We start from the raw sequence: 12,667 nt of genomic DNA, 5'->3' as shown, positions 1-12,667 counted from the left end.
CTGGTGAATGTCCTCTCCGGTATCATTGTTGCTTCCGAGGCGCGTTTCAGTGTTTTTCTAACATCCATAACGGGTCCATGGTTTGCCTTTTCTTTGTCAAAGTACTTCACGATCCTATAAACTATTTCTCGAGCCTAGGGATGAAGGCTAATGCGGGGACGAGGACTTCCTTCCATGTTCTTGGTAAGGCGACAGACTCCTTAATGACTGACTGTTTTGGTTGAGCCGTTTTTATGGAGACACACGCTGTTTGACATATTCATACCCTGAGGTCAGCTTAACGCCTGAGAAGTATGTGGCAGCGCTGTAAAATTTTCCTGCCACGTTTAAGAAGAAAAGTGTAATTTTATTGTTATTAAAAGTAAAGAAATTACGAGGGCATTTAATAATCGCGAATATTTATTATTAATTAATTATATTTACATTTTTTTAACTTATGCTGCCTCCATACACCATACAACATGATGGTAATATTTGATATGGCATCGCCGCTCCCGGCCCAAACCCAGCCTTGTTCGCCTTACAGGATCCGATAGAGTTTAGCGAGTTTTACCCGATTTCCCGGCCCACCACGTGACACAATTGGTAGTAATTCATTCAAATTACCCCTAATGAGTCAATATGGATAAATATCAACACAACATCGTGTTCAAATAGAAATAAATTTCTACCTCATACTTTGGATCAAACGCTAGCCCCTTCTAATGAAAGGCCAGGTCGAAACCAACCATGCCACGAGAGGCCATAAAAGAAATCGGAACCTGACGCTACCCAGCTGTCCGAGGATTTACCTGGCGAGACATCAGTCTCTTATTAGCGAGTTTTACCCGATATCCCGGCCCACCACGTGACACAATTGGTAGTAATTCATTCAAATTACCCCTAATGAGTCAATATGGATAAATATCAACACAACATCGTCTTCAAATAGAAATAAATTTCTACCTCATACTTGGGATCGAACGCTAGCCCCTTCTAATGAAAAGCCAGGTCGAAACCAACCATGCCACGAGAGGCCATAAAAGAAATCGGAATCTGACGCTACCCAGCTGTCTGAGGATTTACCTGGCGAGACATCAGTCTCTTACCAGCGAGTTTTACCCGATTTCCCGGCCCACCACGTGACACAATTGGTAGTAATTCATTCAAATTACCCCCAATGAGTCAATATGGATAAATATCAACACAACATCGTGTTCAAATAGGAATAAATTTCTACCTCATACTTGGGATCGAACGCTAGCCCCTTTTAATGAAAGGCCAGGCAGAAACCAACCATGCCACGAGAGGCCATAAAAGAAATCGGAACCTGACGCTACCCAGCTGTCCGAGGATTTACCTGGTGAGAGATCAGTCTCTTAATAGCGAGTTTTACCCGAATTCCCGGCCCACCACGTGACACAATTGATAGTAATTCTTTCAAATTACCCCTAATGAGTCAATATGGATAAATAGCAACACAACATCGTGTTCAAATAGAAATAAATTTCTACCTCATACTTGGGATCGAACGCTAGCCCCTTCTAATGAAAGGCCAGGTCGAAATCAACCATGCCATGAGAGGCCATAAAAGAAATCGGAACCTGACACTACCCAGCTGTCCGAGGATTTACCTGGCGAGACATCAGTCTCTTACCAGCGAGTTTTACCCGATATCCCGGCCCACCACGTGACACAATTGGTAGTAATTCATTCAAATTACCCCTAATGAGTCAATATGGATAAATATCTACACAACATCGTGTTCAAATAGAAATAAATTTCTACCTCATACCTGGGATCGAACGCTAGTCCCTTCTAATGAAAGGCCAGGTCAAAACCAACCATGCCACGAGAGGCCATAAAGAAATCGGAACCTGACGCTACCCAGCTGTCTGAGGATTTACCTGGCGAGACATCAGTCTCTTACCAGCGAGTTTTATATATATGTATATTAGATTGAAATGTATTTATAACTTTTGGTTAAACAACACGGCGGTGGGGCTGTGATGCTATTCAACAACCAAGTACAAAGGGAGCTTAGTAGGAATCCAGCAATTACAATGAAAAGATCTAGAAGGGCACTCAGTAGACCACGGACCTGCGCCGCGGCAGGTTATTTCTCGACCTTTTGCTCGATCTTGATTTTGACTTTTGACCTTAGCACATGTAATAATTGGCGTGAATTTTCATATACTCAAATATGAACCTATTTTCATTACTCTGCAATTAACATTGTGTACTGAATGTTTACTTTACCTGTATTGTACCAGTATTGTACAAGTGTTGAAACTATCCACTTTCTATAGACGTTTTCTACTGTGCATATGCACCAAGCCGGTCACTCTGGAGTCACCAATGTGCATATGCCCCAGTTAGGTTGTAACTGAGAGACGGGGTAATTTCAACTACTTTATTTCAACAAACAGCTAGCTTTTATACAATAGTTTCCGTGAAAGAAGGTCACAAAAATTTAAATACATTAATACAAGCACTTATAGGCAGAAACAAGTTATCAGTGCGAGGGGAGAGCGATAACAACAATATGCAGAAAATATAGATACCCTTACAGTTTACGAGTGTGTGATACGCATGCGGTACACTATTATGGGCCTCACTCAGATGCAAATCTCGCTTTTGTCAGATGACTTTTCGATTTTTAGTGGATATATCTGCGAAATAAGTATCTACTGATCGGAGCCGTTACGGTTATATGAACGGATGACTCCAAAATGCATCAACGGATCACCAGGGAGTTTTAGGCATTTCAAAGATATTTTGATTATATTATGAAAATGTTTAATCACTCTTTGACATAATGCTTTAAACCATAAGCTCATAGCTATTATAATTTGGCCATGCTAAAGTGCAGAAAATATTCCTCTGTTGGTTAGTCGATTTTGCTCCCGGCCAAATTCCATGAGCCTGACATGGATGTTTCCACGGCCGGGGTCACCAAAGGGTTAATGGTACCGATAATTTTATGATTTACAGATATGGTCTTTTCATCTAATTACTGTTTAATGAATTAGGGATGAAAAGAGATATTACTATAATTTCCTTTGGAAAAACCATTTTATTTAAATCTCAGAATTCTGGGAAATAATCTTATTTCGTCTCTGAATTTGATATGAAAAAGGATTTTGGCCTCTTAATTTTTACTTTATATCACAGAGTTTTCCCTAATTGCATTCAATCATTGAATGACCTTCCCTGGTCCAGCACCCTGCCATATGGCCCAAAATCCTTAAAGCAAGTCCATAAAAGCAATCACCGATAGATGGTTATGTCCCAGTGCTTACAGTACCCCGGCACGATATTCACCAAATGGTACAATCACGATATTGAAAATCTGTTCCGTTTCAATCTCCGAATGGCGCAGAAATTCCAAATGGTTTTACAATAGAACATCAAATTTCTGTTATCCATAAATTGCGTTTCGTCTTAACGTACTTTTATTGACGCAAGATAAGATTCCGTTTTGGTAATGAGACTGTTTGATATTTTGATATTTCTGCTTCTTGTCTCGCACTTGTTGCTCTGTAATGGCGCCAATCTATTGCCATAAAAAGACGAGTAAAAAATAGACTTTGACATCGTAGACTCTGAGATTATTTTACCAATAATGATCTGATATGCCTTCGTTCTTCTTCTCTTTCTTCTTCGTTCTTCTGCCTCTTCTTCCCGAAATGTTATCGGAGAAGAGAATAGCCACCTCTCGATAATGGATCTTGTATCTGGTTTGGGATTTGATATTGGACGCATTTGGCAGTAAAGGCAACAATGCTCTTTCTCCATTTCATGTCTGGTCGTCGAAAAGGATCTTCTAAAGGTTTAAAGGCTGCTCATGAATGGCAGGGACAAGGGGCAGTGACATTGTCCAAGAGAATGACCATATTACATATGATCAGCGCTCAACCTTCTTCTCCACCCAAGCTAGAAACTAGGAAGGCCAGGCAATGGCTGCTGATGACTCAGCAGATAGACCTATAGGTTCCCCAAAACCTCCCTTCCTTAGCCCACAAGGATGGTGAAGTTGTAGCGACCAAAGGAACTAACGAATTTGAGCGGGTCTTGATTCCAGTCTGGCAATCACCAGGCGAGGATGCTGGCAACCACAATCCTTTTCCTACTATTCTCTCTCGTGCGAAGGCTTTAGCCCCTGCAAATGGATGAGCAACCTTTGTGATATTCCTATTATTAGTAAAGGTAAAAGTGTCTGGTTTAGTTCCAGTTTCATCAGAATAGATTCTCACCAGAACGTCATCCCAGCAAGCCCAACTCCCCCCTGTAGTGCCCAAGCACATCAGTGGCCTCTCTAGAAAACAGTTTGAAATCACTGCCCCAAGCTGGGATCGACCTGCTGCCACGCGAATGCTAGGCAAACACTTTACCACTGTGCTAGCCTGGAGGCTTAATTTCCCTATTTAGAGGCGATATGAGACACCTAATTTTCTTTTAAACTTTTTTTTTTTTTTTTTTATATTTATGATACGAATGTTAATGTTTGTTGAGCGTACTTTAACTGGTGTTACATATACGATGGTCATGTAACACTTGCATCTACATTATATTTCTATCTATCTATCAGTATATCTATATGTATATGTATACACACATATGTATATGAACATATATTTATATATATATATATATATATATATATATATATATATATATATATATATATATATATATATATATATATATATATATATAGTGTATATATATATATATATATATATATATATATATATATATATATATATATATATATATATATATATATATATATATATATATATATATATATACGCACATATCTACACACACACACACACACACACACACACATATATATATATATATATATATATATATATATATATATATATATATATATATATATATATATATATATAGGGCTGAAATGCTTTTTATAGTTGAAAAAGATGAACTTGGGTATATATTCTATGACGACAAACGTAACATAGAAATTAGTATATAAAATGATCGTCATTTCAATAGATTTCCAAAATCAAAGGAAAGTCAAAATCAAAAGATTCACACCAAAACTAAAGAAATATATAAAAGTATTACATAATGAATGATTGATGATGTATATGGAATAAACCTGTCAGTGCTTTCAGTGGTGAAATTTATTCAATTAAATTTTGTTGTAGCAAATCCACTGAAAATATTTGATATTGAAATCTGATCTAGATAGTTTCATATAACAAACTTTTGGTTTTATGATATTTTTTATCGTTGGGAAATTCTCTCTCTCTCTCTCTCTCTCTCTCTCTCTCTCTCTCTCTCTCTCTCTCTCTCTCTCTCTCTCTCTCTCTCTCTCTCTCTCAATTCACAATTCACAACGAAGCCACTGAAGCAGAAATAGTTACAAAAACAAAAAACAAAAAATAAAAATTGAAACCCTTTGATCTCACTCAAGTATTCAAAGGCTAACTTTTTCTACAACATATTGCATTAGTTTGTGGTAAATTCAGCTCCTTTGTAAGTTCCCCTACGTTCTCCCTAAGTTCCATTTGAAGTCTTATTCCCCCTGAAAAGTGAATAAGACACTGGCCTTGATGTTCACGGGGCCTTTGACAAACACAACGGCTGTTCTCCCAGAGGAAAAGTTCCTGATACTGGGTTTATTCCTTCCCTCCTCCGGCTTCCAGCCCCTTCCCCTTGAAGTCAACCCATAACCCCCCCCCCCCCTAATCCCCGTCACATCACTTTTACTGTGTTTAAAAGGAGTCAATTTTAAATTGTCATTTTTTTTGTCAAACTTTACACTACGAAAGATTCAAAAGTTTTTTTTTTTTTTTAATTTTCTGTTTTAGTATCATATCATTAATGACAGTTTTAATTTTACTCTTTTTTAAATCTTTAATTACCAAATAATTTATTGAGGAGTTGATAACGTTCAAATTTATATATATATATATATATATATATATATATATATATATATATATATATATATATATATATATATATATATATATATATACAGTATACAGATCCACACCTGCGTGTGTGCATATATAGCCATATACCTGTACATGTGTGCGTATTTTATTATTATTATAATCATCAACCGTTACTAGTCTACTGCAGAGCAAAGGCCTCAGAAATGTCCTTTGACTTGCGTCTGTTGTTGGTCTTTCTATGCCAGCCCACACCCGCAAATTGTCTTTGTTTGTCAATCCATCGTTATCTCTTCCTTCCTCTGCTGCTCTTACAATCTTTAGGAACCCATTCAGTTATTCCTAATGTCCATCTGTTGTCTGTCATTCTTATTATATGTCCTGTCCATGTCCATTTCTTTATTTGACATGTTGTTAGAATATCCTCTACTTTAGTTTGCTCTCGTATCCATGTTGCTCTTTCTGTCTCTTAGTGTTATTCCCTTCATTATTCTTTCCATAGCTCTCTGAGTTGTAACCAGCTTATGTTCTAAGGTTCTAGTAAGGCTCCAAGTTTCTGATGCATAAGTTAATACTGGTAGGACCATCTCATTAAATACCTTTTTTTCTTTTCTTTTTTTTTTCTTTTTTGAGGAAGTGTCATCTTACTTTTCATAATCTTTTTTTTTTCTTTTTTTAGCAAATGTTCTCCATCTCATGCTTATCCTTCTTTTTAATTTCGGTCTCTTGTGCAGGGGAAACACTTACTCTCTGTCTTAAGTACGTACATTATATTCATTAACAATCTCTGGAGGCTCGTCCATAACTCTTTATTTGTTGTCTTTCTGCATTTTCATTGAACGTTATCCTAGTTTTACTCATATTCATTTTCAGTGCTAAATTTCTGGTTTTTCTATTCATATATATATGTATATATATATATATATATATATATATATATATATATATATATATATATATATATATATATATATATATATATATATATATATATGTATATATATATATATATATATATATATATATATATATATATATATATATGTATATATTAATATGTTATGTCTGTATTTGCTTCTACCTCTGCATATAGGTGTGTCTGTTTGTAAGCGTGTCTGATAGAGAGAGAGAGAGAGAGAGAGAGAGAGAGAGAGAGAGAGAGAGAGAGAGAGAGAGAGAGAGAGAGAGAGGGAGATATCCCACTTGTTACTCTATTAGGTCTTAAGAGAAGATATTTATTACTTTCTGTCGATGTAGTAGAGAAAATGAGGAACTCACAAATACATTTTCCAATTCATATTGAAATAAAGATGACCAAGGAAATACTGTATAGTCTCAATATGAATAAATCATATTCAAAGGAAAGGATTAAGCCAATTCTTTCCGATGTAGGAAAGGGTCGAACCCTATTTATTTGAAGAAGGGGATTATATATATATCCTTTATTGAAAACTGCTTCCTATATTCCTTAATAAGTCTTTCTGCCGAAGCAAATTCTCTTGTGGAGGAATGGAAGTTTTTTTTTTGTTTCTTTAGCATTTTAGAAAGAGGAAGAATAAGAGAGACAAAAGCTTACTATGAGATTCAGGGCCTCTGTAACACGGTTTTTTCGCAATAATTTTTTATCTATGAATTTCATGAATATAACGCTTATTCAGAATGCACATTATATCTACACATAAATTTTGACTATGTTCTGCATTACGTAGGTTGAATAAATTTGGTACTTATAATGTAAAAGTGACGTTTATTCAGAGAAAAGGTTTCGAACGCACTGGGTACGTAACTTATGACGGCATTTCTTCCCTCTTTCTCGATCGATGATTGGCTATACGTAACGAAAGCTATACCTCTGCCAACAATGACACAAAAGTTTAGATAAAAGCAAAGCAGTACACCTTTATGAACTCTGGAACCTCTCCACTGATAATTGTCATAATGAACAAACCAACAAAATATGTTAATAAATACAAAAACACTTCGATTATTAGTCAACTCCCAAAATAAGTTTCCTAAGAAATTACAGTCTACTTTATAGGTCACAGTCAGATTGACAAAGTGTAGGGCATAGTTGGTAATTTTCAAAAACGTAGTAGACAAGCTCATTGATAACTGCTATATCCAATGTCAAGCAATTTTTATTTATTGTCTATCTACCTACCTATTTACTGAGAAAAAAAAAAATAGAAGCCGGTACCGTATTTTGGCTTTAAACCTTCACCAATAATTATCGTCAGAATGATGACTTCATGAGGCTCCACCCACTTTGGCCTGGTTATAATTCAGGATAACATTGAAGGCTATCATGGGCATTGTTGGATCAGAAAATTTAAATTCTGGCTATAAAAACTCATTTTTCGAGTAGTTGTAAGAAGTGCTAAATGATCTTCAAGGATCCCAGCAGTTGGCCTAAACGTTTAATTCATGTATACTACTGTTGCGGCACTACTGCTACAGTAGTATTACTACGCTAGCACAGATACCCCACCCACATATATGAATCGTTCCGCCATTCATAAAGTCTTTGTCATGTTTTTTTCACTGTGCAATAAGCCATGGCCTCCTCAGAAATTAAGTTTAACATTAGATGATAGGTTATTTCATTAAGCTGACAAATTATGGCAACTGGGTATGTTATTGCCGTTGTTGAAGCTAAAGATAAAGTATGGTATCATTCCTTCATTGCATTATCATCTTTACTACTATTTGTTTGCTACATGTAGTAATTATTTTAAAGGATAAATGAATTATGTTCACTTTACTTCTATAAATTCCCATTAGATGTACAAATAAAACTCCTAAAACTATTCATGATTTATTTACAAAATGCAGTCATGCCCAAAACAGCCAACACGGTCGTACGGCCTAAGAAGAAAAAAGATTATATCGGCTGATCCGTTGGTCTGATGGAGAGTTTAGCAAAAAATTCTTATTTTAACAAAAACAGTTATATAAAGACTGTTTACATACAATCTCTCTTTCTCTCTCTCTCTCTCTCTCTCTCTCTCTCTCTCTCTCTCTCTCTCTCTCTCTCTCTCTCTCTCTCTTGGTGGCATAGTGAATAGTTAATGGAAATGTTCAAAAGCCTGAATGACATTACAAGTATTATAATCATATTACGCTAAATAAAAATCAGACCATATACATTGGATTTAAACTAGAAACTGAATAATTACCTATTCAGGCTATAGTAAATATGGCCACGGGCTTTCTCTTGACTTTATAAAGTTGCAAGTCGTAAGATAAATGCAGTTTTGCAACCACGGGGGCAATTCCAAATCCTGATAGCCATTCTTGACTGCTATGGGTTCCAGAGCCGATGGAAAAAGGTGAATGGGTGTCTGGTGGATGGGCGGGGCAAAATTTTGTCAAAAGGTGTTTACATTGCTTACTTAATGAATGTTTCTGACTCTTGGCTCGTTATCACTGGCCTTGGCGTCGGCTAGATCATTTTTACTCTATAAAAATTAAAACTATCGGATTTAGGTTATTGATAATGCTGACAAAATATATGTGTGGTTGTAAAATATACATATGTCAACTTTCAGCTACATCCGATGCTTTGATAAGGAGCAAAGTCCAAAAAACCGTGTTACAGAGGCCCTGAATCTCATAGTAACTGACTATTAATGGAGAGAGATTCTAAACAAATAATGGAGGGGTCTTTGTGTTGCGGGGTTAAACAATTAAAATTCACGTTACAATAGAATAATATTACCTCTTTATAGGACACAAAACCAACGATTTGGAAATCCAGTTTCATCATTGCGACTAAAAAACAAAATACAAAAACTTAGATTTGAATCAAATAATAATTCTATCTCACCATTTCAGTTTAGAATGCTTTTATGAACAATATAACATGAAATGTGATTATAACCGATTTGTGAATGAATTGATAATTGTGTGAAAACCTGTGACTAAATTCGGTCCTTTATAATATTAACACTTGTAATGACATTTGTAATAAGAATTAAATTGGCCAGCAAATGTTGAATGTTCTAATCGAATGTAAAAAGAAGTGGCTGAAAATTTACAATATTTGAAAAAATAATACACAAAGAACATTAAATATCCAAACGTCATGATTAAGGATAAAATAGTCCATAACATTCATAATTCTTCTTTAATTGGGTATATATCAAGATAACAATATAATGAGGTTGTTCGCAGTAAAAATTAATATTAGAACAATTCACTCTAAAACTTCATGACAATCCTAACCGAGTGAATCGATTGCAAAGCATTTCGAAAAAAAAGTAAATTTTACGTTTTTCACGCAAATATGTAAAACCAACCAGAAACATAGACAGTAAGACAGACAGACAAAAGGACCCGAGATATACCTCCCGAGGCAATGGAGGTGGCGAAACCTTGGCAATATTCGGGTCCGATTGCTTCTGTTAACCAAAGAGGAACTTGATATAGCCGAGTCCGAATTGCACATCAGTGGGAAAGGTAAATTGGCTGTTGCAGAGGTTGACGAGTGTCTTGATGGGCTGGGAGGGCCTTCAACTGTGCAAGGAGATAGAAGGGAATAGGGTGTCGGTTGGTAAATACAGGTGAATATTGTGTTTGTTTAGTGTAAGTGTTTGTTGTTGTGTTTGTTATAGGTATATGGTGTTGCGTTTTTTAAATGAAGGTGAAGATTGTGTTTGTTTGGTAGGAGTGTATGGTGTTGTGTTTATTAGAGGTGTATGGTGTTGCGTTTGTTAAATAGAGGTGAATATTGTGTTCGTTTGGTAGGTGTGTATGGTGTTTTGTTTGTTAGAGGTGTATGGTGTTGCGTTTGTTAAAAAGAGGTGAATATAGTTTTTGTATAGTATAAGTGTATGGTGTTGTGTTTATTGAATAGAGGTGAATATTATGTATATTGCTGTGTTTGATGAATGGAGGTGAATATTTAGTTTGTTTGGTAAAAGTGTGTGGTGTTGCGCACTTTAAATAGAGATGAATATTGTTTTCCTTTTTCTTGTAGAGGTGTATAGTATTTACTTTGTTAAATTATCGTGAATATTGTGTTTGTTTGGTAGAATGTGTATTGTGTCGCGTTTGTTAAATAGAGGTGAATATTTTTTTATATGGTGTAGTGTTTGTTAAATAGGGGGGTATATTTTGTTTGTTAGGAGTGAATAGTGACGTGTTTATTAAACGAGAATATTGTTGTGTTTTTAGGTAGATAAGATTATTGCTGTGTACTACAATATAAAGATGAATGTTTCTGCCTTTGTTATATAGACGTCAATGGTGTGTTTGTTATATGTTGAGGAGGAGAATAGTTTGACGTCCCTGAGAGATTTACGTAAAACAATTATGATACTAGAAGTATGAGATGATGAATAGTGAAGAATTGAATTAAAAACTCAATGTAGAGACGACTGGCGAAATCTAACCGAGGCCCTTTGAGTGAATAGGCGTAGGAGGAGATGATGTTGATGATGATGAGAGTAGATTGCTTTTCAAGAGTTACTCCATATGTTATCTTAGCGATAAAAAAAAAAAAAATGAAGAATAAATCCGTAATTAAAAGGAAAACTTTATCATAGTTTTTTTTATGACTGTATCATCTTGCTAATTAAATTTAGATATCCAATAATAATAAGACGAGATATTTCAAGCACTTCAACGGTGAGATTTGTTATAAACCTTATATGTTATCAAAGCTCCAATTATGCAAATTTAAGGAGTACAAACTTTCGGCAAATGTTTTTATGTTGAGCAGACTGACACAAGTCGCTTCATAATTCATATATGACATATGTCTTTTAACATTGTTAAATTCTTTATTCATTATTTATCTTTTCTTATTTACTATCCTTAAGGGGTTAAAGTACGCTCATGAATGGCAGAGACGAAGGACAGTAACTTTGCCCTATCAAGCAGGACAATGCCCTCGAGACTGACCATACATTATATGATTAGCGCCCAAGCCCCCTCTCCACCCAAGCTCGGACCAGGGAGGGCCAGGCAATAGCTACTGATGGCTCAGTAGATACACCTATAGGATACCACAAACCCCTCAACCTTAGCTCACAAGGATGGTGAGGTTGCAGACACTAATGGCACTAACGAGACTGAGCGGGACTCGAACCCCCGACTGAAAAACACCAGGCAGAGACGTTACCAATCATTCCACAACAACCCTAAAAATTGGATATTTTTTTCTTTTGGGTACCCTAAGCTTATATCATCCTGCTTTTCCAACTGGCTAGTGAATACAACAACAACAACAACAACAATAAAAACATAAGGCTTCATTAAATCTTTTATTTGGGTGTAGTATTAAGTTAGATTTAGGTAACAAGGTATCTAAAGAATTTGTCTTTAGTTTCATTTTTTAATAATCAGATTTATAAAACAAGAAAAAGCTTGAAGATATAAAAAAGGGGAAATTTTCACATTTCCAGAAGCACATTTTCAAATATATTTTTCTGCCGGAAGTTTCTTTTTAGTGGAAGAAAACACGGTGCTCTTGAATATGGAATTTCCCCCCAGGTCAAAGTCTCTCTCTCTCTCTCTCTCTCTCTCTCTCTCTCTCTCTCTCTCTCTCTCTCTCTCTCTCTCTCTCTCCTTTTGTTACTTTAGAATTTCATTTCTGGGTCCCAACGAGGTTCCAATTGTGAATTGATGTTTCCTTCAAATCTTTAAAGAAAAGGTAAAGAATTCTCATGTTGATTCGCTTTTATTTAATGAAACAGAATCATTCAAGGCATTTGTGCCTTACATGTTTATTTGTCTAATTTTCTGAATAA

General features: G+C 35.6%; 1 protein-coding gene across 1 annotated transcript in view; it reads right to left on the bottom strand.

Moving 5' to 3' along the window:
• Window positions 1-68, bottom strand: part of LOC137622581 (uncharacterized) — a 1,212-nt gene extending 1,144 nt beyond the window's left edge. The window contains exon 1 of the mRNA XM_068353187.1: window positions 1-68. This exon is cut by the window's left edge and continues 1,144 nt beyond it. Within this exon, the coding sequence (XP_068209288.1) occupies window positions 1-68 (68 nt within the window).
• Between the last annotated feature and the right edge of the window lie 12,599 nt (window positions 69-12,667).

This window comes from Palaemon carinicauda, chromosome 29, assembly GCF_036898095.1.
Source record: "Palaemon carinicauda isolate YSFRI2023 chromosome 29, ASM3689809v2, whole genome shotgun sequence".
NCBI lineage: Eukaryota > Metazoa > Arthropoda > Malacostraca > Decapoda > Palaemonidae > Palaemon > Palaemon carinicauda.
Note: the sequence above shows the minus strand (reverse complement) of the source record. Positions and strands in the feature narration are given on the sequence as shown.